The 27,968-nt window shown below is 40.4% G+C and overlaps 1 protein-coding gene across 1 annotated transcript in view; it reads left to right on the plus strand.

Annotated features, from left to right (window-relative positions):
* Positions 1-27,968, plus strand: part of LOC124790801 — a 114,981-nt gene that overhangs the window by 51,539 nt on the left and 35,474 nt on the right. Inside the window, exon 8 of the mRNA XM_047257811.1 lies at positions 18,212-18,414. Coding sequence (XP_047113767.1) covers positions 18,212-18,414 — 203 coding nt within the window. The remainder of the gene's footprint in view (positions 1-18,211; positions 18,415-27,968) is intronic.

Consider the following 27,968-nt stretch of genomic DNA (forward strand, 5'->3'; position numbering starts at 1 on the left):
TTGGTTGCTGGGACACACACCGCTTCCTCCCAGAGCTGTCAGCTTGTAGCTTATAAAAGGAACAAATGTATAATGGATTAATGTGTCGCAGAAGTGACATGAAAGTTGATGGCAAGTCGCTAGAAGGACAATCAACACCCTCTCAGCTCATCTTTATAAGTATCGTAATACTAACAATCACTCGGCACACCATCACTCGTGGATCGACACTATATTCACAACGGTTACTTATTGTTCCAGCACACAATACCGCTACATAGCTAATACTGGCAATGAGGGTAAACATTCTGGAGCAGCACAAAGTCACCTGAGTTACACCGATCACAGACGGCAGAATAAAGCATGCAAATAATAGTGCAGTACATTGTAAAAATATACCAGCAACTACTTGTGCTGGTCAAAATAATTTTAAATGTTGGACCTCTTCTCCTTTAATATAAGTTTTAACAAAATCCCAAGATTCTGTATAGGTCTACACTTTTTCAAGTTCTACATGTGGACTGGTATAAGTTTATATCTTAACTGATGTGAAAAAATTACAGACAGTAACAAACAAGTTGCTGTGCACCCTAAACACAAAATCATGACCACAATTTATCTTAAACACACACACACACACACACACACACACACACACACACACACACACACACACACACACACACACACACACCTACCTCTGAACTGATCATAACATCCTTCTTCAGTCTAGGGCCACAGCTAGGAATACAGTACATTAAATGACTGGCACATTTTTCCACTTTGACTGTTATTTATTCAAACTTTTTCTTTGTTTCATACTAGGTTTGGCCTTTTTAGGTCATTAACCAGTGTTTACAGTATGTGAGAGCCTTTACCTGTGGCAGAGTTTGTGTAGTGCTATCTAATTACAGGGTGTATATGACCCGGGAATTTTTTCATCTGGGAGGAAACCGGGAAAAACCCGAGAATTTTTCGGAATTTTGGGAATTTTTCATTGTTTTAGTTTTCAGTTAAATTTTTGTAATTTTTACTGGTAAGAATTGATTCTGTAGCAAAGAGTGCTACTGTATCCTGCTACTGGAGAATGATACTGCAGCAATGAAACATAAATGAGAGGACAAAAATCTTTAGTTGCGAAGGAAATGCGTCATTTACAACAAGAAAACACCGTGCACACACAAGCATCTGCAAACAGCAAAAATATGTCAAAGGCGTTAGGGTGAAGACTCTGCAATACTTTATAACAGTAAACTCCTTTCTATGAACGGGATGTCACAACTGCTTACGTTAGGTTCATTTGAGCAGTTGCCAGTGGCCTCATGTGCATGTGCAGTTGACTTGCATATGAGCAATACCTTGAAGTGTGGCTGTTAGCTGTATTGGCAGTAGCAGCAAGCAGCCAAATGCTAATAAGAAAAATTTTTCTCGCACTAATATCTGCCAGATTCGCGCAAGTGCCGATTAAAATACATTCACATAATTACAGAAGGCAAAAATATATTATTAGTTTCAGTTTTTGGGATTTTACTTTATTTACAAGTTTTTAGCAGTCAAGCATTGCAGAACAATGAAGTTATTGTTGTCAGTTTGCTAAAGAAAATTGGCTTTATTAATCTTTCTCGCCGAGACAATCAATTTATTTGAAATGAAGTTTTTTATTTCACAGCGCATGTTTTCATCTTCTGCCATGTATGGTATTATGCCATAATAAAGAACCAAACATGAGATAGTACAGTACTGCTACTCCAAGAAAATTTACATCCCAAAAACCACACTGAAAAGCATGTATATATTAATTCATTGTGAATCTGGACAAACCAATATGCACTTCAGGCCGAATTATGAACTTTAGTATAGTTTACAAAATTTCGATGCTCTTGGAGTATCCTCTGATGTCCTGTTTCTTTTATGGCGTAATGTAAGATCTCTTTATGCTTTGTACATACAAACATGCAGACTTCCTACATCACTACAGCTGCGTACGCGCAATAATGCCTGTTTTCTGGCGCTCTCTGGCAACTGCTAAATCGAACCTATTTTTAACAGTCTTGGGATAGTATTGTGAATGATGGTTTGAAAAGCATTACTTTCAAAGTAAATTACCGTTTACGCAAGATGAATTATATTATGTGTGAGAAAGTGGGATGAATTTCTTAAATCACACAGTGTTTGACTCATGTTTTATACTGAACACTTTGAGGACGAACCACATTGAAGAATTTCGAGCTCGGAAGACCAGACATTTGTGTGGTTATTTGAAATTTATTGGCACATTTTTGTGATGTACCTTAAAGTATAACACACACAAAAAAGATCAATATTACATATGAAAGCTTAGCAACCATTAACTTTTCGTCTTTGTGTATTCGCGCTACGTAAGTGATCTTGCTGCTGGCTTACCACAGCACGTGTCCTATACTGTGAATATCTGCTGTCATTGACTGGCAAGATCACGTGCCATGAGATATGATTGGCTTACAAAAGGGTATCGCAATCTCAGATTTCAAAGCTCTGGAAACTAACGTGCTGTGTTCGGTGCAATTCGAATTTACACTTTTGTAATGCGAAAATATGCAGCGTATATGTTGCTGATATCAAAGATCTTTCCAAATCTCTCCTTTTTTTCATCAAAGGCCGTTCCAAAACTTCTCTCCTCATTCCCTCGTTAAGCATTCATAACCTTACTAAAACTGTTTCTAGCTGGTTTTTGAAGAATACTTCCTATTTGTGACCTGTAGGTCATCATCATCATCATCATCATTTGTGACATGTAAAATGTCAGTGTTATGAGCTTGTGTGTTGCCTTATTCACTGTTGTGGCACAGCATTCAGGAAGCTGTTCAACACAACATCCGCTAATATGAACAGCCTTGCACTTAACAGCACTCTTTACATAAACAGGCACTTTCCCTTTAATCCTGCTGGTTCTACTATGGTATCATATTAGCTTATATCTAAGTTTTTTTAACCCACAATAATTTTGTTTGCTAAATTAACCAATGTTCATTATTTAAGTTGATAATTATTCATTGTTCTTGTTGTTGCATACATAGGGATCAATTCTTTCACACAACAAAGGGCTTTCTGTTTTGGGAAAAAACACACACACACACACACACACACACACACACACACACACACATGTTACCAGAATTTTTGGTTTGAACAAGGTTTTTTGGGAACAAGACCACTTTGGTGTGGAGGTATGAAGAATGTCAAAAATGCGAGTACTACTGATGCATTGTGGGCTAGATACGAACAGAAGTATGGATGGAGTGATCAGAAGAGTGAAGGTCAACATCCACAAAGGTGGCACACTGGGCTGAGGAAGACCACATGAAACAAATTGGAGAGACTTAGATATAAGCTAATATGATACCATTGTAGAACCACCTTGGGTAACCAGAGGGTACTTGTGTAAGCATTATTCTTAACACTGCCTCTTCCAACATCTTTATGGCTCCAAACCCAATACCTCTTTCTTTATGTGTCCAACCTATTACAGTGATACCTTCCTGTGCCAGTCTGTTTATGAGCCATCTAGAGGAAGCCTTTCTAGCTTCCCAGACACTTTGTCTTGTTCAAGTTTATTGATGACGTCTTCATGATTTGGACCCAGGCCCAAGATACTGTATCCTCAATCCTCCACTGTCTCAACACCGTCTCTCCAATTTGTTTCATGTGGTCTTCCTCAGCCCAGTTTGCCACCTTTGTGGATGTTGACCTTCACTCTTCTGATCACTCCATCCATACTTCTGTTCATATCTAGCCCACAATTCATCAGTAGTACTCGCATTTTTGACATTCTTCATACTTCCACACCAAAAGATCACACCCATATAGTATGATCACTCATGGACAGCACACATTCAGTGGTGAGAATTCCCTTGCCCAGTATGCTAAAGGTCTCACTAAGATCTTCACAGATAGGCACTATCCCCCCAAGCTTAATCAGCACACAGATTTTCTGGGCCATATCCTCACATACCCCATGTCCCCCCACGACTCCCGAGAACCAGATGCAAAGGAGAACCTCCCAGTATCATCCAAGACTGGGACTACGGAACCTTGATCATTTACCAGGGCTGCAGTTATGTATTGTCACGCTCAGAAATGTGAAACACTACCGACAGTCCTTCACATCTCTCCTGAAGTGGGATTTTGCCACCCAACAAACCTATGCAATATCTAGGTCCATCCCTACGCCACAAGCACTCCCAACCCGATGTCACATGGGTCATATTCCTGTGTAATAATGTTTTTAATTCACCCACCCAGTTCCATCACAGACTTACCATATTCCTACCTGTGAAAGTAGCCTGTCATAAACCTGTTCTGCTGCTATTTTGGCACAGCATTAATTGTGGTAATGACAACTGTCCACATGAATGAATGACGACCGCCAGCTGTGGCCAACATCAGAGTTGACCACCCAGTGATGGAAAACAGTGCTGACCACATTCTCGATTTCAATGACAGATGCACATCCTGTGCCATTTGGATTCTTTTCCCCAACTACTGCATACAGACTGAAGATAACCTTGCAATGCATTATTCATTCCTGTGATCCTCCTCCACTCGAGTAACCATTGCCCTACATCAACCTTTACCCTGCCCCAGGGCTGTAACTTTGGTCATCCTGTACCCACACCCTCTTCCCAACAATCTCCCCTTCCACTGTTCTTCCCCCCCCCCCCCCCCCCCTCCAATCCCTAATCTCTGTCCTGCTTCATCATGTGCTGCATGAACTCACTAGTAGTAACCCATGTGTATCACATTCTTATTCAGTGCACCTGTTGCTTCTCCCTTCTGCATTTCTATCCCATGCATCTTCTGTCTCCGCCGAGCTGTCAGCCACCCTTCCCTAACCCTCCTTCTGCTTCCTCACTTCCTTTCTCTCCTCACTCACTCCACCCTATACAACCACTTAGCCCAGTCCACCTGTAGAACTACCATCCCAGCAATGCCATCCCAGTGCGCGCTCGCATCTGTGAGCAGTTGTGTGTGAGTCGTTACATGCACATGGATAGGTGTGCATGCGTGCAGTCTGTAGCTCAGAAGAGAATTCATCCGAAAGCTAGAAAAGTTTACAGTCTTGTCTGTCAATGACTCGATGCCTCTGTTATCAGTAAGCTAGTACTTTTACTCCTGAATTATTTACATTCTTTCCACCTTTTCCTTTCACTCTGTCTCATCTGTAATTTTTTAACTTAAGCTTACAACTTTTCCTCAATCTTTGTTTGCCCCCCTTCCTGGCCGTAACACATGATACATCTTAGCCTTGGTTTTGAAGACAAAGGCTGTAGAGTAGGAAGTGTTTAATCCTCAAGTAGGCACAACTGTGAATAAAGTGCATCAACAACAAATAACATTGTATTGTACTGCTCGATTGTTTTCGTACAACTGCAAGCCGATACTATTCCTTCATTAATGCCTCATCTAATGTAATGATAAGTTTTGTTGTCATAAGTTCAAGTGAGCAGTAGTAATATAAAATAACAGTGAACCAGGTGAGAAAATATTCATGGACCATCAAGAAAATGACCCAGCGTCCGAGCTAGCAGCACAATCCCACAGTGAGGCAGTTGTCTACAAGATAGTTAGTAATCAATCATTGTTGAATTAAACTTAGATTAAATTGTGCTGTTGCTCATATATGTTTACCTTCGTAACACAAAGACAACTATTCTTTACATGTGTATACAGTACGCCATGCTCCCATTTCTTTTACAAAAATCGGCGTACCCACTCCAGGGTTACTATGAAATTGATGGCAACAGTCAAAGACATAAATATGTCTCTTTGTTGGTTGGCTTGATGTGTACTGAGGTGTGGAGCAAGCCTAATGCTGAACCTTCAAAATTCTCCCTGCTGTTGTACTTTGAGCCATAACCAATCCCACAAAACATCCTTTTGCAAGATTGTCAAGACTGACATCCGGTACTGCTTCACCATCGTTTCTCAGATCCCTTAAATGTAAACCCCACCTGAGACCACTACTTAATCATAGACTCTTGCGTCTCTGAAATCTGATGACTCCATAATTATCACCCTGCCCTCAGGGGCTCAGCACTCATTTGCTGAGCAGAGGCTTGGCGACCCCAGAGTTCCTGACTGGGGACTGATAAATGCTGCCGATCCTGTGTTACATAAGCTCTGGGCATGCCTCAGGGACCACCATGTGGCATGGCTCTAGAACATTGTGTGTCACAAGGATCATAGATCTTGGCTTGCCTGGCCAGGTCATAAGAAGGGTAAAAAACTCAATCCTTAGGTGTGCTGCACCCCTTTGAGATGCATGGCTGTTGAGGTGGAACAGTAGTTAGGGGGGCAACCTATGGGGACTGTGCCGCATCTCAGTAGTAGTATAAGGCTTACCTGGGCATGTGGGGCTCTGTCTAGGTGGACTTCTGTTTCCCTAGTTGCTCATTGGACTGAGATGGAACCTTGAAATTTCCTCTTCTTCCTCCCAGTGAAATGGGTGGGCCATTCGTAGGTAGCAACACCTGTGACGAACCAAGCTGGGATAATTTTAATACCCCTCTTGTTTTGCCATCTACTTACTTAAATTCGTGTTTTCATTTTTGAACTAATTATCATTAACGTACATCAGTATAATCTGTATTTTCATAAAAGAGAAAGGTTGGCCCTCAGTTTTAAAGAATATAACACCAGATCTAATTTTGTTCAAGTGGCTCTGAGCACTATGGGACTTAACTTCTTAGGTCATCAGTCCCCTAGAACTTAGAACTACTTAAACCTAACTAACCTAAGGACATCACACAAATCCATGCCCAAGGCAGGATTCGAACCTGCGACCGTAGCGGTTGCGCGGTTCCAGGCTGTAGCCCCTAGAACTGCATGGCCACTCCGGCTGGCGATCTAATTTTGTGCTTAGTTTTATGTATGTAATTAATTTGCTAATTTATTTCAACTATTCCTAGTTAGTATCTTTCATTATAGGGTGAAATCAGTAATTGTTTCTTAACTTAAATTCTCTTGTTGGCGTATAAACAAATATAAATTCTGTAGTAATTATAAACATTTGGAAGACAAAATACTAGTAATCTTAAAGTATCTGTTTGGCTCTATCCGGAAACATGTTAGCAGAGCCAGCCCTTAATTAATTCCAGAGCAATTAACAGTTTTGTCAAAATTATTGTTTGCATAATGATATTTGTTAATTTCATGATTTAAACAAATAATTTGGCCTAACTCTTGCAGTAGAAGAAACTGTTAAAAAGAACCACTGTTTCGATGTATTCAGTTACCATATTTACTCGAATCTAAACCGCACTTTTTTTCTGGTTTTTGTTATCCAAAAAACTGCCCGCGGCTTAGAGTCGAGTGCAAAGTAAGCGGAAGTTCTGAAAAATTTTGGTAGGTGCCGCCACAACTAACTTCTGCTGTTGAATATATGTAGTGCTACACAGACATGCTTTGCAGGCACAAAGATAAATACTGGCGCAAAAACCTCTGCGTCAGTAAATAAATTATAAAAAAGGTGGAAGACGAACTTTTTTCTCCACCCCGAGTTTCGACCACTGCATTTTCATACATTATCCAACGAAGCAAATACAAATTCCGTATTGTTCATCTTCGAATGTAGCAGCATTTCAATGTACTATGGAAATCCAACTGGCAAGACTGTTTGGGATGTTTGTCAATATGACCAACTCTACGTTTTGAATTTTTTCCTATCTGTGAGAAGAGATGGTTGCTAATAGGAACTCTTATGAATTGTGAATCACTTGCAGTATTCTCTTCACTATAAGAATAATACAAATTTAAACATTTTGTCATGTATTCTTTCATATTTGCTGCTGTCTCATTTAAATCTTGTCTGCCTAATAAACTACGAAACTACAGTGAGACAACAGCAAACGCTGTATTATGTCATGTTTATATTCGTATTATTCTTATGCCTAATAGTGATACAGTCAGAAGTGAAGCATGGCAGTTGACTAGATTTTTAAATCTAAGATGACTAATTTATGTGCAGAATGTAATGTACTAAAGAGGCATCTGCAAAGATTTTCAAACGGAGAAAAATTTTCGCTAAACTGTCGTCTTCTATCATACTCAGTCTATTATTTGGTTCTTGTTGATCATTATCAAAGAAAGCAACAGTGTAACAACAAATAGCAGTCTCTTGCCATTGTTTCACTGCGAGCGGCGACATGTTGTTAACACTCATTATCAGAAAGCAACAAACAATGCATGACACAGTACAGTAATGCATTTTCAGCTTAGAGTGACGTAAACACCTACAACAAAGAGAACGGCACTTACCAGATCAAAGAAAAATAAGCAATCGATTCAAACTAGACGAAACACGTGAAAAAGGAAGGGTACCTGAATAAATACAGACGGAGTGCCTGACGCATAGCAGTGGCTATCTGGTAACGCTTAACTGCTAAGCTTATGACTCAAACCAAACTACTGTAGCTGTATCGTCATTCATTCGATCTAAATTGTGTCTCATATTACAATATACCAACTTTGTTTCGATTTGGATGTGCGTCCTAAAACTTTTCTCTCCCCTTGAATTTCGTGTCTCAAATTTCAGGTGCGTCTTAAATTCGAGAATCCCCCCACCCACCCATGATTTCGAGTCTCATTTTTCAGGTGCCGCTTAGATTCGAGTAAATACGGTAATTTAATGAGTTAAGTTTCAATTGTAATTTCTGTAAATTAAACTAAGAACAATGTGTAGTTTCAGCACGTATTTTTGTGAGGATATATAAGAGCACGATTTTTAGTCACGAGACAGTCAGTCCATGGCCGAGTTTCAGACTAGGAACCGGTTTTGCTTAGAATGACAACAATGCATCAACTTAACAGTGAAATAAGTGTTACACCAATAGGCCATGTGCTAAACCAGTGACAGTGACTGTTCAGTTTATTTGAAGGACTGTGAACTATGTGGTTTTTTTTACGCTCGCAGTATTCAACAGTAAACTATTGTAGCAGCATGTGGAGATTCACCTGCAAACTATTAATGAGGCATATGGAAAGTTCAAACAATAGTGCACTGGCAATACCTGTATAACTGTGTTTTTTTTTTGGGGGGGGGGGGGGGGGGGAGGAGGTTGTGCAAAGTGAAACTAAACTACGTAGAAATACAAATATGTAGCTGTCTTCTACATTGTTTACAGTTGTCAGTGTCCAAAATACAAACCTCATTTTTCAGCCAGTGTAGCAACACAGTACGTCGACACCAAGGACAACAAATGAATAAATAAAGCAGGTGGAACCGCTACACACCCTATCTAACAAGAGGGCTTGTATGCCAGTCCTCCTGGCTCAGTGATTTTTTCAGTATATTGTAACAGAATGCATGCTGCTGGCCAGTATATGTTTTCAATTGTGAAAGGAAAATAGGACAGCTTTGAGAAGGTTTCACCTTTTTATATTCAAAAAGGTTTAGATGATATCACAGGTACACTGAAATTAGTCAAGCATCTGCATAACAGAATGTTGTTGGTTGAAACTGTTAGTTCCCAATAAGCAGCCAACATCTGGAAAGCTAAATGCTTTGGGGAATATGCCATAGAAACAGAGCTAGAAAACTCCTTGAACTATAGCAAAGGTGTTGTATCATGTAGATATCTGGTTGACATTCTTGAGGGGGGAATTGAAAGATAGTGGGCTGAAGAAGGGATCATTGATGTACAAAATATATTAAAAAGAGTGGATGGGGACCTTGTAAAATCTGACTCCTTTATCATTATTTTCAATAGCACGAAACTCGGGGAACACATTAAGGCAGGTTTCCTTCGTCTAAGCATACTGCGTATGTCTCCACCCCATTGCACTGTTTTAAATGTCAGCGCTTTGAGTATGCCACTGTACGATGTAAGGGTGAAGCCACTTGTGGCAAGGGCGCCCCTGACAAAGTTGGTTGCTCCTCCTCCAAAGTGTGTAAATTGCTGTGGGGATCACCCTGTCTGAAGTAGGGGCTGCTGCAGTGTCTTCCTTGAAAGGATGATACAGGAGATTAAAACATTGAAACACATCACATATGGTGAGGCCAAGAAGATCTGTAAGACCATGCTGCCTCTCACTTGCACTACATCATTTGCTTTGACCCTTAAAGTCATTTTGATGGACAACTTCTACACAAATGGAGGTTGCTAGTGTCAGCACTAGTACCTGCATTTTTAAGTGCATTTGCCAAGATGCACTTGTTTCAGAGCTCATAACTTCCAGAGAACATCAAATGAAGTCACACTCACCACCACTGCGGAGCTCCCGGTACTTTCAAATGCAGAGCCAGGAGGGGGGGGAAAAAAAAAAAAAAAGGAATGCCTCCACCACTGCTTCTGCAGCTCCTACAAAACCCTCCCAAATCAAAAAAGCAAATGGGTAACTTCCACAGCAGATGAAAACAGGTGTTAGACCATCAGACCATGTCGATGTCATTCAACTTGCTGTTCTACTGCTCCTTCTTTGGCGCCCATGGACTGCGAGGTATGGCTGTGGTAACCATCTTGCCCCAAGGCTGAAACTCCACCTGTCCCGAGCTCCCCACCCTGGCAGAAAGACAAGGTGGAAGTGCAACCCATGTGATAAATGACTCCCATACTACAGGGTTCGGGACTTGTGGAGCAACTGATACTACTGGCACAGGCACACCCCCTGTTCTTGTGTCTACAGGAAATACACATCGATGCCCCTGCGCTATGGAGTTAGACCTTCCACCAAAAGGATGACCTGACAGGGCACAAAGAGCTAAGTTTGGGGCTGCTGTGCTTGTCAGTAATACACACCACTCCTCTACCCTCTCCTTGATTACTGACCTACAAGCAGTAGCTGTTGCAGTTCATGTGGGTCAGAAGATCACTGTCTGCTCCTGCAGGCCTCATTGCACAACTTCCCCACCTATTTCTTCTACCGGATTTCAGTGCCCGTAATGTATTTTGGAACTCAAACTATATTTGCCCCAGTGGTCTAGTCTTGGAGAATCGTGATAACTCAGGAGCTGTGCATCTTCATAACAGGTAGTTCCACCCATTTCCCAGCTGCTACTGGGCCGTCTGCAATCGTTAACCTCACTTTCTGCTCCCCAGCCCTTGCAGACTCAGCACAGTGGGAAGCAACTGACGACCTTCATTCCAGTGATGATTTCCCACTGTGGATTTACTACTGGATGGAGGATTGCTTAAACAGAAGCCACCGAAATTAATGGTCCACAGGGCTAACCGGACGCTGTTCATCCAGCTGGTTGTGGGTGAACACTGCGACAGTCTCCAAGAACTGGTGAATCGCATCACAGGAGTGATCTATCATGCCACTGGCTTAACCATTCCAAAGTCTTCAGGTCATCTTTGGAGGCAGCCTTTATCTTGATGGACTGATGAGTGCCATTCTGTGATCCAGGACAGGTGTGTGGCTCTACAATGGTTTAAATGCTGCAGATGACCTCTTAGCCTTTCGTGTCACAAGCTCCATGGCTCAACACATAATTAAGGAGAGCAAGAAAAGGTCGTGACACGTGTTTCTGGACTCTTATCAACCGGCCACTTGTTCCACAAAAGTAAAGGAAGCCATCTGGAGGATTTCCGGTAAACACAGCCACTTACCAATAGCAGGAGTGCCAAACAAAGCCCAGAGACATCACTCAGGTGATGACAGAGCAATTTGCAGCAACTACTGCCAATGCAGGGTTGCCACAGGTCTGGAAATCAGGGAATGTCAAACACATCAGGGAAATTTGGAAAGGAAAAAAAAAAGCTGGAAAAATCTCGTTTTTGTCTCATCAAATGAAATGGTTTGTTTACCAAGGTGTCATGCATTGTCGCTGGCTGGATGCAGCTGAGTACGTTTGCCACTTCCCTACTCCCTCTTTACTACTGCTTCTCCCCTTCCTACCAATCCCCCCAGCGTGCAGTCAGTGCTGCCACCACTTGTTGCTGCTGGCCTATCAGCTGCTGGTGAGAGGCAGGGAGGCATGACAAGTGGTTTGCTTATATCTGATCCTCAAAGACTGTAGACACAGTGGCCAAAAACAGCGGTCATGTGTGCATGAGTTGTATCTGAATGATTGTGAGTGTGCGTGTGCTCTCATTTTGTGACAAAAGCTATGGCTGAAAATTTAGTTGTGAGATTGCCTTTTCTACATGCCTGTCTGTGGCTCAGCAATCATCTTAACAGTGAATTGCTACCTATCCTCATTATTATTGATTCTCAGTGTATTTGAAAAAGTTATCTGTTGCATGGATTGATCACTGTGGTATCATTTCATCAGCATGCTGTATGTGGTTCATGTATAGCTGGCCACACAAGTAGATTTCTGCGACGGGTCAAAACTGCAGGCCCTTTCTGTGTGTATCTGTAATGGATCGGCCCTGCCAATCTGAAGCCATTCGGTTTCCACTAATATGCAGTCTCTGCCTGTTGGATCTAATCTCACCACTCAGCCTGCAGGCTAGGTCTGTTTGTGTGTGGCATAATGCAGCGGATTTTCATGGTTTATCCATGGACCCAGGATTGCGGTGCTCCTCAGCAGGCCAGAGGCCATGAACGATGAATTTCAGGAATTGCAACTGTTTCCCCACAAGCACATGTACATTGTGATGTTTTATAGATGTTTTATTTGTTCTAGTAGATTTTGACACTTCAAAAGTAGTTTATATGTTAGGAAGTATGGATGATAAGAAGATAAGTATACTATGTACTCATATATTTCTTGAAAGAAAAATCACACAATACCTGTGAAATAATAGATATAATACAGTTGATAATAACTGACAATAACAAACATAGTAAACAAACATTTTATTGGCAGGCACCTACAGTGTTGGTTTACACAATTCTTCCCCCACCTAATACACTTCTTTCAAGTGGTCTACTTTTTTCTGAGGTTATTTCTGAAATCAGTGAAGGTATTTCGAATCTGTCTTGCGACTCCAAGGAAATGCATATTTTCATCACCAAATGTGTTTCGTTTTATTGAAATAAAATAACCTCAGCAGTCTTAATGAAACACACATACCATTTGACTTGCTTTCTCCATCTAAAAACAGTTCATTACAAAACATGTTAATGTTAGTACTTAAGAGTTTTGCCGATGTCAGGAAACGCAATCTGCTTGCAAGCTTTTTTAGATATTTCCTCATTTGCACTATTGTTTCTTGTACCATAGCTACAGAGACAGAGTATCAACTTACGTAGTAACTTACCCTTGAGATCTCAAAATTTGTCGGAGAAAACTGCTAAAACTTGGGTGGAAATCAGGGAATGTCAATTGGGGAAACTTGTGGCAACCCTGCAATGTCATCCAGGATCCGGCATTTCTCCATTACCATGTGGCTGTGGAGATAGACAAGTTGAACTTAAGATCCCACAATTCTGAGTCTTGCAACTGGCATTTCTCCTTGTGGGAGCTGGTATTGGTACTGTCCGAAACTCATGATGCTACACCCGGTCACGACCACATAAGAGTACTGCATGCTTCAACATTTGCCACCAATATCAAAGGAAGTGCTCCTCAAATGTTTTAATTTGGTATTGCAGACAGGTCACTTTCCCAACTTGTGGAGAGAGGCAATTTTGATACCTCTGCTCGAACCAGGAAAGGATCTCATATGTCCCAGTAGTTACTGGAGTGTCACCTTAACTAGCTGTGTGGGAAAGACATTGGAGCAAAATGTTAACTGTCATCTGGTCCGGTTGTTAGAGATGAGGCAACTTCTTAGCCGCTCTCATTATGCATTCTGGAGATTTCGGTCAACTTTCGGCAACCAAACCCTGCTGGAGGCTGCTATTCAACAGGCTTTCCTACATCAACAACACCTCTCAATGTCTTCTTTGACATCAGTAAGGTGTAAGACACTACTTGACGACACAGTGTTCTAGAGCAACTTAATCAGTGTTGCTAACATGGCCACCTCTCCATCTTTATATCGTCTTTGTAAGCAGTTTTCAGGTTGTGTGTTGGTGACTCGTTGTCAGATCATTTTGTGCAGGAAAATGGTGTTCCTCAGGACAGTGTTATGAGTGTTACCCTCTTTGCCATAGCTGTGAACTGTATCACATCTACTGAATGGAGTCCTGTACAGTGCGCCTTATTTGTGGACAATTTTGTTGTTTTTTATTCCTCCTCCCATGGTGCAACAGTGACCGGTGAATTGCAATTTTAGGGTTGAAGAGTGGGCTGCAAAGACAGGTTTTCAATTTTAAGTGTGATGGTATTCTAAATATTTAGTATTTAGGTTTTTCGGTTTCATTTTTTTTTTTTACTCCAAACTGTTGTGGTTACCATACTTGCAAGGCCTGAAAACCAGAACCCAGGTGGCATTATCATAACTAGACTGTGTTTTATTTTTGGACCAAAGGACAGTAGCAGATTTGCCGACAGAACTGCCCTCTCTTTTAAGTGACACTGAAAATTTTTAAGGTGATCAGTCCACATTGTTTCTGGAAATTGTAGGGAGATGTTCTTAATGTGTTAACAAGGTGACTGGCTCACCCATGTTTTATGTAAGGGGTCAGCTATTCTTATTTCCCTGTGCCATTGTTTTACATCTTCTTTTACATGTGTTTTCATCCCATTTGTAGCACCTTTCAATGTATCTCCTTTATTTTGAGGCATGTTATGTGGAGCGATTGTATGGATCAATATGAGTGAGGTAGGAGTGAGTGGATGAGTGAGTGATTGTGCCAACAATTTTAGCTCTTTTTTTTCCTTTTTCATTTTGTTTAATATTTGTATGGGCACTGATAACCTTGCTGTTGAGGGGTCATACAGCCCAAAACAAGAACAAGAACAACAGTATACTGACTGGTTTGATGCGGTCCGCCACAAATTCCTTTCCTGTGCTAACCTCTTCATCTCGGAGTAGCACTAGCAACCTACGTCCTCAATTATTTGCTTGACGTATTCCAATCTCTGTCTTCCTCTACAGTTTTTGCCCTCTACAGCTCCCTCTAGTACCATGGAAGTCATTCCCTCATGTCTTAGCAGATGTCCTATCGTCCTGTCCCTTCTCCTTATCAGTGTTTTCCACATATTCCTTTCCTCTCCGATTCTGCATAGAACCTCCTCATTCCTTACCTTATCAGTCCACCTAATTTTCAACATTCATAGTACCTGATTAATAAAAGTATGTAAGGGTATGGCTGCATCAGCTCTGTGGTACCTTTCTTAAAGAATCTACCATCAAGGTTCGATTCCCCTGGTTCAAACCATCCAATAATTGTACTTTAAAAATGCATGCTCTTCCCAAAGACTCGCCTGAATGCAGGGATCTCCTTATTTTACTGAAACCACTCATACCATATTCTACCATCTTCTGAAAATCATAACCCAAACCACCCTGACCATCCCATAATTACTTTATTCATTGCACCCTCTTAATATGTATCTGGTGGATCAGCATCTGTGAACTGTTGTACAGAAAGATGTCTAATAGATTCAGACACAAACATCTTTCTAGTCATCATAAATTTTTGCTTGTCCCACTTCCACTGTACACAATCTTAGTAAGCATTAATGCCACTCCATCTCTTATCAGTGTTCCCCACATACTTTGTGTACTTTGCACTAAACACTGCCTTGACCAGTAATGACTGGGTATCAGATTGATGACTTCTATTCTGTGTACCATAATAAATGTCATACATTCCATCGATTACCTCACCACCCAATATACAAAGAGATACCGTGGATACCTCTGGTACTTACAATATCATTCAACACAAGTAAGGAGTGAACTAATCAATGTCTTCAACGTCGCTATGGTTTTCCAAAATCCTCATCCTCCCCTCCTTTGCATTACTATTCCAACACCATATATGTAGAATAGCTTTTATCACTTCTTCACTACAATATTTGCAACAATTCGGTCATACTGTACACTCATTCCATCCTTTTTCTTCCCATATGGTTAGGGACAATAAAATTATGGGCCAAAATATAATGAAAAAAGAAATGAAATTGATGGTCTCCATGAAATGTTGCAGTTTCTCTGATCACATATAAAAATATCATTAAACTGAGGACAGCAGATAATAACTGGTAGGTATTGTATGTTGAAACGATTTTGGCTTTTTTTCCAAGGTATATAATCTTAAAATGACAATTCTTTTCCCCATGTAAAGCACCACGGCTCTGTATGTGACATCGAACAAAAACACAGTACAGTACATTCAATGAACTTTATTTATGGTAACAGTTTCAGTTGCCAACATCACATTTCCAGATTATTTCATACATTAAATCCTACCGTAGTCGGTGCATATTGGAGAGATCTTTAATGCGGTGCATCACATAAACTCCATATTTTTGTAATGCTCAAATATAAATATGGAAACCACCAAATATGATACTCATCTGTTCCATTTGTTGCTATCAGCTGATCACAGCATAGAATATGTGACAACAGCCAAACATCAGTATCATCATATATGATAAAATAAACTAAATCACGTTCCATGAGGGGTATGATTACTTTTTATGTAATCATCTTGATTGGTTTCACCAACTTGTAACTAAATTATCTCTTGTTAACCTAATGTAAACCTCGGACTATGCAACAGATCAGGCTGTCACTGCAAACTTCGATCACAAAAAAATAAAAATAAAAAGAATAAACACTGAAACAAGCATTGTCAATGTTCTGTTTTACTACCAAAACACATTTGCGTAACACCATGTCCAGTGTGTGATTGGCTGATAGAATCAACCAAGCATATGTCATTTTGATTTGTATGCATTTGAAAGTGAAGTGTTGCATTTGGTAGTTTTCATTTTTGTACTTTGTATACCATGAAAACCAGCAGTTTAATTTATGCACCACATTAAACATCTCACCAAAATGCATTTTTCTTCTTTTCAAAAAATACTGGAAAATGTGATGACACCAGTTAAAACTTTGCTTCATTATTGTGGGAAAGGAATTTTTGGTGTTGAGATTACTAACACTTTTTAGAAATTTGTAGGCTCCAGTGAAGGACACACTGAAAAACATGGTTGTCCTCTCAAACTGGGCTAACAAGAACACAGAGCTCTGCAAGACTATGTTTACAGCTGTAGGTTCTTGTTTCAACCTTAGGATGACAATGATGACATGGCAGAGTCTGTTAAGTATACCTGGAATGGCAGGTCTCAACTGTGTAGATATTCTGAAGGGATACAAACCCCTTCACAATTTAGTGAAAAAACAATTTTTCGTGCCAGCAGAAAATGCGGACATTGTCAAATGTCTGGTGTTGTGCTGGAGTCAGTTAACCTTCCATGTCCAAATTTAGACTCCCAAGACAGTGTATGAACACTATAGTGAAGTATTGACAGATTTGCGACATAAGAGCACTTTGAAGTTAGGACAATACTGTCTTTTGAAAAACTTTCGAGTTTGGAGAGTTATTTTTTCTTTAATTGAGTAGATTTAATTGTTTTAATTGTATGTTTTCTTCTCTTTTCCCTTCTGCCAATGCCAGAAATAAACTTGATTTTGATGTCAAAAAGCATAATGTATTTGATAGGTATATTTTAATTTTCAATGTAACACTGTAAAATAATGGAATAAGGAAAAAATAAACAACTTGCTGTGCCTCAGAAATAAGCTGTGAGAAACCAGTACCAAAATTAGCAAAAAGTAAGACCGAAATAGGAAAAACTGAAATTGGTCATAGAATTTTTTCTCCCCTACATGAGGCTCTTATCCTATTCTTGTCCATCTTTTTTTTTTAATATATCCTTCCTTTTTCACTTCTTTTGTACTTATGTTTTTATGCTGCTCCTCCAACATTTTTCCTGCAGTTAAGGACCTCTTTTTGTCTTGTGTGAAATATTTCCAGTGATCTCTGACTCACCTGCTACCCTATCCACCAATTCCAAGTTCTCAGGTTTCCAGACCTAGCCTGGAATAGTAAGATATTTTCTCCCTCACATTGTCATTTCAACAAGTCATCCTTGTCCCAAGATCTTGGCTGACTTAACTTATATGGTTGACTTTACTTATATCTCTAAGCCTTACCACATGGTTTCAGAAGGTGTCAGTTTTGCATCTTTCTACATGTTTTTTGCATGCACTTGATAAGTATATTGTTTCTTTATGTGCGATAAAATAATATTTTACTTGACTATACCATAGTTGCTTTTATTTGCACACTATTCCAGAAATCAATTTTCATCTTAATGGTGTGTTTGTTTTATCTTCATGTGTATACCTTTTATTTTATGTAATTGAATATACCTGTAAAAATGTGCTCTTTTTCATTTTAGTACCACAAAAAGTGCAATCTCAAGCCCTCAGGCAGGACGACACAAATCACTGAAATTTGTAAATGCATATGAAGAGCAAGGCCAGAAAACACCTCCGAATAAGGAAGAAAAAGACTGTGATATTAAATTTAGACATCGAGTTATAGCTTTCCTTGACACTGAGAATGTGTTGGCAAAGTACATGAAACATATAACAATTGGTGGTAAGTTATTCAGTTTTTGATATACCAAATTTACTCAGCAGCAACATGTTCTCTGGAGTGCTTTCTGTTATATCTTAAAATTAGTTCAGATATAGTGATGTGAAACACTCCATGCAAAATATTTACTTTACTTAGCTATAGCCAAAAGGTGAATACAAGTAGTTTCCATGTAACAACTAATAAATACTCTATATAATGGAAGGAAACATTCCACGTGGGAAAAATTATATATAAAAACGAAGATGAGGTGACTTACCGAACAAAAGCGCTGGCAGGTCGATAGACACACAAACAAACAGTTTGTTGCGAAAGCTTGAATGTTGTGTTTGTTTGTGTGTCTATCGACCTGCCAGCGCTTTTGTTCGGTAAGTCACTAATAAATACTCTATGTGATCAAAAGTATCCAGACACCTGGCTGAAAATCACTTACAAGTTCGTGGCGCCCTACATCGGTAATGCTGGAATTAAATATGGTGTTGGCCCACCCTCAGCCTCGACGACAGCTCCCACTCTCTCAGGCATACGCTCAGTCAAGTGCTGGAAGGTTTCTTGGGGAATGGCAGCCCATTCTTCACAGAACACTGCACTGAGGAGAGGTATCAATGTCGGTTGGTGAGGCCTGGCATGAAGTCGGCATTCCAAAACATCCCAAAGGTGTTCTATAGGATTCAGGTCAGGGCTCTGTGCAGGCCAGTCCATTACAGGGATGTTATTATCGTGTAACCACTCCAACACAGGCTGTGCATTATGTACAGGTGCTCAATCATGTTGAAAGATGTGATCGCCATCCCCAAATTGCTCTTCAACAATGGGAAGCAAGAAGATGCTTAAAACATCAATGTAAGCCTTTGCTGTGATAGTGCCACGCAAAACAATAAGGGGTGCAAGCACCCTCCATGAAAAACCTGACCACACCATAACACCACCACCTCCAAATTTACTGTTGGCACTACACATGCTGACAGATGACGTTTACTAGGCATTCGTCATACCCACACCCTGCCATTGGATCGACACATTGTGTACCATGATTCATCACTCCACACAACTTTTTTCCACTGTTCAATCATCCAATGTCCACACTCCTTACACCAAGCGAGGCGTCGTCTGGCATTTACCGGTGCAATGTGTGGCTTATGAGCAGCCGCTCATCCATGAAATCCAAGTTTTCTCACCTCCCGTCTAACTGTCATTGTACTTGCAGTGAATCCTGATGCAGTTTGGAATTCCTGTGAGATGGTCTGGGATGATGTCTGCCTATTACACATTACAACCCTCTTCAACTGTTGGTGGTCTGTTAGTCATCAGGTGAGGTCAGCCTGTACGCTTTTGTGCTGTACATGTCCCTTCATGTTTCCTCTTCCGTATCACATCATAAATAGCAGACCTAAGGATGTTTAGGAGTGTGGAAATCTCACGTACAGACATATGACACAAATGACATCCAATCATCTGACCACGTTTGAAGTCTGTGAGTTTTGCAGAGCGCCCCATTCTGCTCTCTCATGATGTCTAATAACTACTGAGGTTGCTGATATGGAGTACCTGGCAGTGGGTGGCAGCACAATGCATCTAATATGAAAAACGTATATTTTTTGGTTGTCTGGATTCTTTTGATCACATAGTGTAAATAATGTGAAATCAGTACAGATTAGCTGTTGTTTTCCTTTGGGACTAACTGAAAATTGTAAATATTAGTGGACTCTCAACCGGGGAGTCTCGCTTTTAAAATAAACCTTTTAGTCTTGCATCCATGTAGTAAGCATAAAACAGGCATTATCACTAATATCTGATTTCTTGAAGACAGTAATGGCAATTGTCGACATGGGCAATTTGACTGTTATTTACTTGGTCATAAATAGTTAACAGAATGTGTTGATTAGGAGTTGTGGGCACTTTGGCTTTCATATGAAACAGCTACTGAGAGAAAGATGTGATTTCCACACAGTGGTATAAAAAAGAATAGGGTTATTTAACAGTTCTATTGTATAAGTACATTCTTCAAATTTTTCTCCAACTCTCTGATGTAAAGTGATCAGTCATCATGTTTGCTTGTATAGTGGTTCATTTACATTACATTATTTCCAGTATTTTATCTCTTTTCATAGTGTGTAATCATTTTTTCAACCCCATGCCTTCTCATTTACAGATGTTATCATGTCTCATTCCCATTCTGTTACAAACATAATCATGTACAGTATGGCAGTTATTGAACTATACAAAATGAAATCATCGTAACTTCTGAATGGTTTGCGTTACGACATTCAAACTGTATGGTTGGCAGCGGGGCATGATGGGAATTAGTTTGCGCAGTATGGTTTGGTTTAGTGATGAAGCTCACTTTGACTTGGATGGGTTCTTCAGTAAGCAAAATTGGCGCATTTTGTGGGACTGAGAATCCGCATTTCGCAATCAAGAAGTCACCCTCAACTGGTGACAGTGTGGTGTGCAATGTCCAGTCACGGAATAATCAGTGCAATATTCCTTGATGGCACAGTGACTACCGAACGGTATGTGAAGTTTTTGGAAGATGATTTCATCCCCCTTATCCAAAGTGGCCCTGATTTCGACAAGATGTGGTTCATGCAAGATGGAGCTCAACCCCACTCATTGATGTAGGAGAGTGTTTGATGTCCTGGAGGAGAACATTGGGGACCGCAATCTAGCTCTTGGAACCAAGAGGCCACTGGCTTGGGCCTCGATTGGCTGCCATATTCTCTGGATCTGAACACACAAGACTCCTTTTTGTGGGGCTATATTAAAGACAAGGTGTACAGCAATAACCCCAAAACCATTACTGACTAGAAAACAGCCATTCAGGTAATTCAGTATCGATGTTCCGACACTTCAACAGGTCATGCAGAAATTCAGTATTTGTCTGCGGCACATCATCGCCAAGGATGGCAGGCATATCAAACATGTCATAACCTACCTCTGAATATCTGTAGTAACGTTTACATGTTGAGTAAAGTGTGTGCACACTGTAGTTTGTAACAAATTTACGTTCAGTAATTGTCACTCTGTATTTTTCTTCTATCTTGTGGCAGCATAAAAACAGGCTTCCTGCAGAACAGTGTTATATGTTGGTAGACAGATGAAGAAAGTCCTCCTTGCTTTAATCAATTCTGGCATTATAAAAGAGAATTAATGTACAGTATAACAAACTAAGCAATGGAAAAAACTATGCATTATGAAAAGATAGATTGCTATGCATCATATAGTGGAGATGATGAGTCGCAGGCAGGCACATCAAAAAGACCATTCAAAAAGTAAGCTTTTGGCCAAAAAACCTTCTTCTGAAATAGTTAAAACACAAACACGTGAAGCGCGCGCGCCCACACACACACACACACACACACACACACACACACACACACATGTTTTGTCTATTTCAGAAGAAGGCATGTAGGCCAAAAGTTACTTGTTTAGTAGACTTTTTGTGTCTGTCTGCAACTTAACATCTTCATTATGTGGTAAATAACAAACCAATATTGCTGATGTTTTTCTGATATAGCTTCTTAGAGAATACTCTTAACACAAACATTAGGCTGTAACTAGAAGAAAAGAAGCATCTCTCAAAGTATCAGCATAGACTTCAGAAGAACCCTCAAGTGAAATATAAATTGCTTTATTCATACATGATGTCTTGCAGACAGTAGATGTAGGTGAAAAGGTACAATCACTCTTCGTAGACTTCCAAAGACTTTACAGACTATATCACATTGTCAACAGATACCCAAGATACAACATACACTATGTGATCAAAAGTATCAGGACACCCCCCAAAGACATATGTTTCTCATATTACATGCATTGTGCTCCCACTTAGTGCCAGGTACTCCATATTAGCAACCTCAGTAGTCATTAGACATCGTGAGAGAGCAGAATGGGGCACTCCGCAAAACTCACGGACTTCAAACGTGGTCAGGTGATTGGGTGTCATTTGTGTCATATGTCTGTACGTGAGATTTCCACACTCCTGAACATCTCTAGGTCCACTGTTTCTGATGTGATAGTGAAGTGGAAACGTGAAGGGAAGTGTACAGCACAAAAGCATACAGACTGACCTCATCTGTTTACTGACAGAGACCGCCAACAGTTGAAGAGGGTCGTAATGTGTAATAGGCAGACATCATTCCAGACCATCACACAGGAATTCCAAACTGCATCAGGATCAACTGCAAGTACAATGACAGTTTGACAGGAGGTGAGAAAACTTAGATTTCATGATTGAGCAGCTGCTCATAAGCCACAACATCATGCCAGTAAATGCCAGATGACGCCTCGCTTGGTGTAAGGAGTGTAAACATTGCATGATTGAACGGTGGAAAAGCGTTGTGTGGAGTGACAAATCATGGTACACAATGTGTCAATCCAACGGCAGGGTGTGGCTATGGCGAATGCCTGGTAAACATGATCTGCCAGCGTGTGTAGTGCCAAAAGTAAAATTCGAAGGTGGTGGTGTTATGGTGTGGTCATGTTTTTCATGGAGGGGCTTTGCAGCCCTTGTTGTTTTGCATGGCACTATCACAGCACAGGCCTACATTGACGTTTTAAGCACCTTCTTGCTTCCCACTGTTGAAGCGCAATTGGGGATGGCAATCACATCTTTCAACATGATCGAGCACCTGTTCATAATGCACGGCCTGTGGTGGAGTGGTTACACGACAATAACATCCCTGTAATGGAATGGCCTGCACAGAGTCCTGACCTGAATCTTATGGAACACCTTTGGAATGTTTTGGAACGCTGACTTCATGCCAGGCCTCACCAACCGACATCAATACCTCTCCTCAGTGCCACACTCCATGAAGAACGGGGTTGCCATTCCCCAAGAAACTTTCCGCACCTGATTGAACATATGCCTGCGAGAGTGGAAGCTGTCATCGAGGCTAAGGGTGGGTCAACACCATATTGAATTCCAGCATTACCAATGGAGGGTGCCATGAACTTGTAAATGATTTTCAGCCATGTGTCCAGATACTTTTGATCACATAGTGTGCAAAGTACCAAGTGTGCTCCAAGGAAGCATTATATTTTAGCCCATATCAAAGTGTAACAGAATTGTCTGGTAATGCAAAATGAGAATTTTTATAAGAAAAACAGTGATGTTTGCAAAACCCTGCTTGGTAAATTCAGAGAACCTGCATTCAAAAAACTCTGTGTGACCATTCTGCTGCCTGAGGTGACAAAAGTCATGGGATAGTGATATTCACATGTACAGGGGATGGTAGTACTGCATACACAAGGTGTAAAAGGAAAGTGAATTGGCAGATCTGTCATTTGTAAATGATTCATGTGAAGGAAGTTTTTTGACATGCTTATGGTCTCACGACCGGAGAACCCATCATTGACCAGAAATGGTTATGTTCATCTATCTGGAGACTATTTGCAGCCATATTGATAGACTCTGAAAGTGGAATTGGAACTAGAGACATGGGACATTCCATTTTGGAAATCGTTAGGAAATTTAATATTCTGAGACTGATAGTGTCAAGAGTGCCCTGAGAAAACCAAATTTCAGGCATTACCTCTCACCCTCACGCCATCAACAACACGGTGATAGACGATCTTCATTTAACTACTGAGAGCAGTGATGTTTGCATAGAGTTGTCAGTGCTAACAGACAAGCAACATGGAGTGAAATAGCTGCAGAAATCAATGTGGGATGTACGACAGTTCAGCGAAATTTGGCATTTATGGGCTGTGACAGCAGATGACCGACAGGAGTGCCTTTGTTAGCTGCACGACATCGCCTGCAATGCCTCTCCTGGGCTCGCGACCATATTGATTGGAGCCTAGATGGCTGGAGAACTGTGGCCCACTTAGATGAGTCCCGATTTCAGTTGGTAAGAGCTGATGGTAGGATTTAAGTGTGGTGCAGACCCCACAAAACCATGGACTCAAGTTGTCAACATGGCACTGTGCAATCTGGTAGTGGCTTCATAATAGTGTGGGCTGTGTTGACATGGAATGGACTGGGTTCTCTGGTCCAAGTGAACTAATCATTGACCAGAAATGGTTATGTTCGTCTACCTGGAAACCATTTGCAGCCATTCATGGACTTTGCATTCCCAAACCGCAATGTCATATCACCGGGCCACAGTTGCTCATAATGTGTCTGAAGAATATTATGGACAGTTTGAGTGGATGAATTGGCCATCCAGATCACCCAGTGTTAATCACTTTGAACATTTATAGGACATAATGGAGAGGTCAGTTCATGCTCGTCATAATGCACCACCAACACTTTCAGAATTATTGACAGATATTGAGGTAGTATGGCTCAGTGTTTCTACAAGGAGCTTCCAGTGACTTGTTGAATCCATGCCATGTCGAGTTCCTCCATTACGCCAGGCAAAAGGAAGTCTGCACAATATTAGGAGGTATCCCGTGACTTTCGTCACCTTAATGTATTTAATCCGATTTACTCTCTTAGTCTTTTGTAATACCACATTTCAAAATTTTCTATTCTATTCTTGTCCAAACTCAGATAACACTTACTTGCACCTTCATTTACATTCGATGTTATGAAATATGTTTCCATCAGAAACGCTTTTTTGCTATTGACAGTCTGCATTTTATATCTCGTCACTTATTTTGCTACCCAAATAGAGAAACTGTTCTCCTACATTCAGTGTCTCATTTCATAATCTAATTCCCTTAGCTTGCCTGATTTAATTTGACTACATTCCATCACTCTTGTTTTACTTTTGTTGATATTCATGTTATAACCTATTTTGAAGGCTCTGTCCATTTTATTCAACTGATATTCCAACTCATTTGCTGTCTCTGACAGACTTACAGTGTCATTGGCAAAACTAGAAGTTTTATTTCTTTCCCCCTGAACTTTAATTTTCTTTCCAAATTTCACCTTGGTTTCTGTTTTCTCGATGAACAAATTTAATCTATACTAATATTATAAATGCAGAAGTAAATGTCTATTACGTTTTCATGACCACACTGCTAAACTGATTCTGACGAAATTTTTTATGGCCATAGGAAGTGGTTGTACTATCTTTTTGAGTATTACTACTATTTTTGAATATAGTATACATGATTGGGATGCAGACAATACTTGGATGGATGATGGTGTATTGTAATGTTCATAATGTATTCCTTAACCATGCAAATCCTATGTTTGTTTGTGTGCATGGTTTCTGAAATTAAATTTTAAAAAGAATTGCTATAACACCTGTTGAAGCTGGACAGTTTTTATGGCGAAATATTGTGGAAATACAATAATAAACTTCAATTGTAAGTCCAAGAACCATATTTAAAATTATTACACTAGAAAAACCTTATTACATATATTATTATATACAATATATATTACATATATTATTTATTTTACAGTATACCTCATAAACATAAGTATGACTTAGTGCATAGTTCTAAGAGAGCTTGAGCTGTGAAAGTTACTAAAACCCAGCATCCCTCAGGGCAGTTTCATTTAGATGCAGAATGCCACACAGTCTTAACAGCTGGAGAGACATTAGAACAGCCACGAGCTTGTCACATTTTAGATGTTGCTCATCACACGTCTCTTAGAGCTTCTGAGGTAGTTGAATACTCAAAACGATAGCATCATTTAAATGGTGTATGACAAACACAGGCTGGTTGTGCCTTTGCTTATAGAACATGGGAGGCTTTGAGTGAGGCTGCATTTGATTATGATCCATTATTTGACTATGTTAATCATCAGCTAGCCATCTTAACCTGTTAAGTGGGTAGTTTACACGCGTGCGCATGCACCTCTTCCACAGTGGATAATATACGCCAGCGCACCTGTTCGCGGTGGTGCTGCGCACTGTTCTCACGTTTCCATTGTTGAATTTAAATTGATATTGGGTGGAAATGAATAAAATATATTGCAGAAGTTAACAAAACTGTATTTTCACAATATTACATATCGTTTTCAGTGTGAAACATTTTAAAACAAGGTGCTGCCCACAAGGAAACTTCACATTCTGCGCACCAGTATGAAGTCTCTTTGCGAAGGCCTTTTCTCGTACACACCACACACCTCCTTGTTGGTCTTTTCTTCGTTGTGGGTGGCAGAAGGTCTGGAAAATGCCTGGCTGTGAGGCGTGTTGCTTTTGGTGTTCGAGGTGGGCGTCCTACTGATGTCCCTTGATGTGATGAAGATATGGTCAGCTGTTCACCAAGACTAATCAGGAAGCTCATTCTACTTTCTTCACCACCATGCTTCTTGTACAGAATGTATGCATTGTAGCATGCAATGTCCAACAAGTGGCGGAAAAGCTTCTGATAGTATTTTTTCAGCCTGCTTCTGGCCATCTGGTAGCTTTGTAACTGAGAATCGCACCTATCCACGCCCCCCCCATATTCTTGTTGTAGTCAGCGACAACTTGTGGCTTTTGAACGACTCCCTTCTTCGATTTTACATTTACAGATGTATCGTCATGGAAGGTGCTGACCATAACAACGTCTCTTTTGTCTTTCCATTTCATTACCATCTGCTTGCCTTTGTACCCTGTTATGTACTCCCCTTTCTTCAGTTTTTCGTTTTTTACAAAGTCAGGGAACCCCTTCCTGTCTTGCTGCATTGTGCCGACAACATCGGTGTTATTGCTGGTTAATTTGTCCACCAAATCTGTATTGGTGTACCAGTTGTCAAGATAAATACAGTGGCCTTTCCCAAGTAGATCGTGTGTAAGCTCCAAAACAATTTGAGAGGTTATTTTTTCGTCTGGATAGTGGCTACCATAATTATTGTTCTTTCGAGTGTAAACAATAAAGTCCGATACATACCCGGAACTGCTTTCAGAGAGTTCGTACAATTTGATGCCAAATCTGCTACGCTTTGATGGAATATATTGCTTCCATCCAAGCCATCCTTTCCAGAGCAACAACGATTCATCAACGGTGATGTTCCTTTCTGGCATGTACACTGATCTGAATTTACGACACAGATGCTCCATAATGGGGTGAATTTTGAATAGTTTTCTGCTGATAGTGCCTAGTGGATCATATGAGGTATTGTCAGCAAAGTGGAGGAATTTCAATAGAAGATGAAACCACTTTTTACTCATCACTTTCCTGAAGAAAGGTGTGTCAACTGATTCCCTCTTTGAAAAGTACATTTTGTGGTCTGGTTTGTGAAGAATTCCTTGAAGTACAAGCATTCCAATAAGTGTTTTTACCTCGTCGCGTGTAGTATTCTGCCAACTGTGAACCCTGGAGCATGCTGCTAAATTGGGATGAGAAGCTATGAACTGTTCTGCATATAAGTTCGTCTGTTCAGCTATCATTGTGCACAAAGCATCATCCACAAAACACATAAAACAACTCATCACATCGTTTTGTTTTAGAGGCACAACTGTACCACTATTACCACTGAACAAATATTGAATACGATTTGAACTAGCACACACAAATTCACTAGGTACCGTCTGCTGCAGTAGTGTCTCGTAGTCAGATATTTCCGAATCGAAGTCACTTTCACTAGCCTCAACATCTGTATCGTGAAAACTTTCAGAACTGTCACTGAAATTATCGTCACTTTCTAAAAGCAGCTTCTCAATCTCCGA

This window comes from Schistocerca piceifrons, chromosome 1 (assembly GCF_021461385.2).
Source record: "Schistocerca piceifrons isolate TAMUIC-IGC-003096 chromosome 1, iqSchPice1.1, whole genome shotgun sequence".
Taxonomy (NCBI): Eukaryota; Metazoa; Arthropoda; class Insecta; order Orthoptera; family Acrididae; genus Schistocerca; species Schistocerca piceifrons.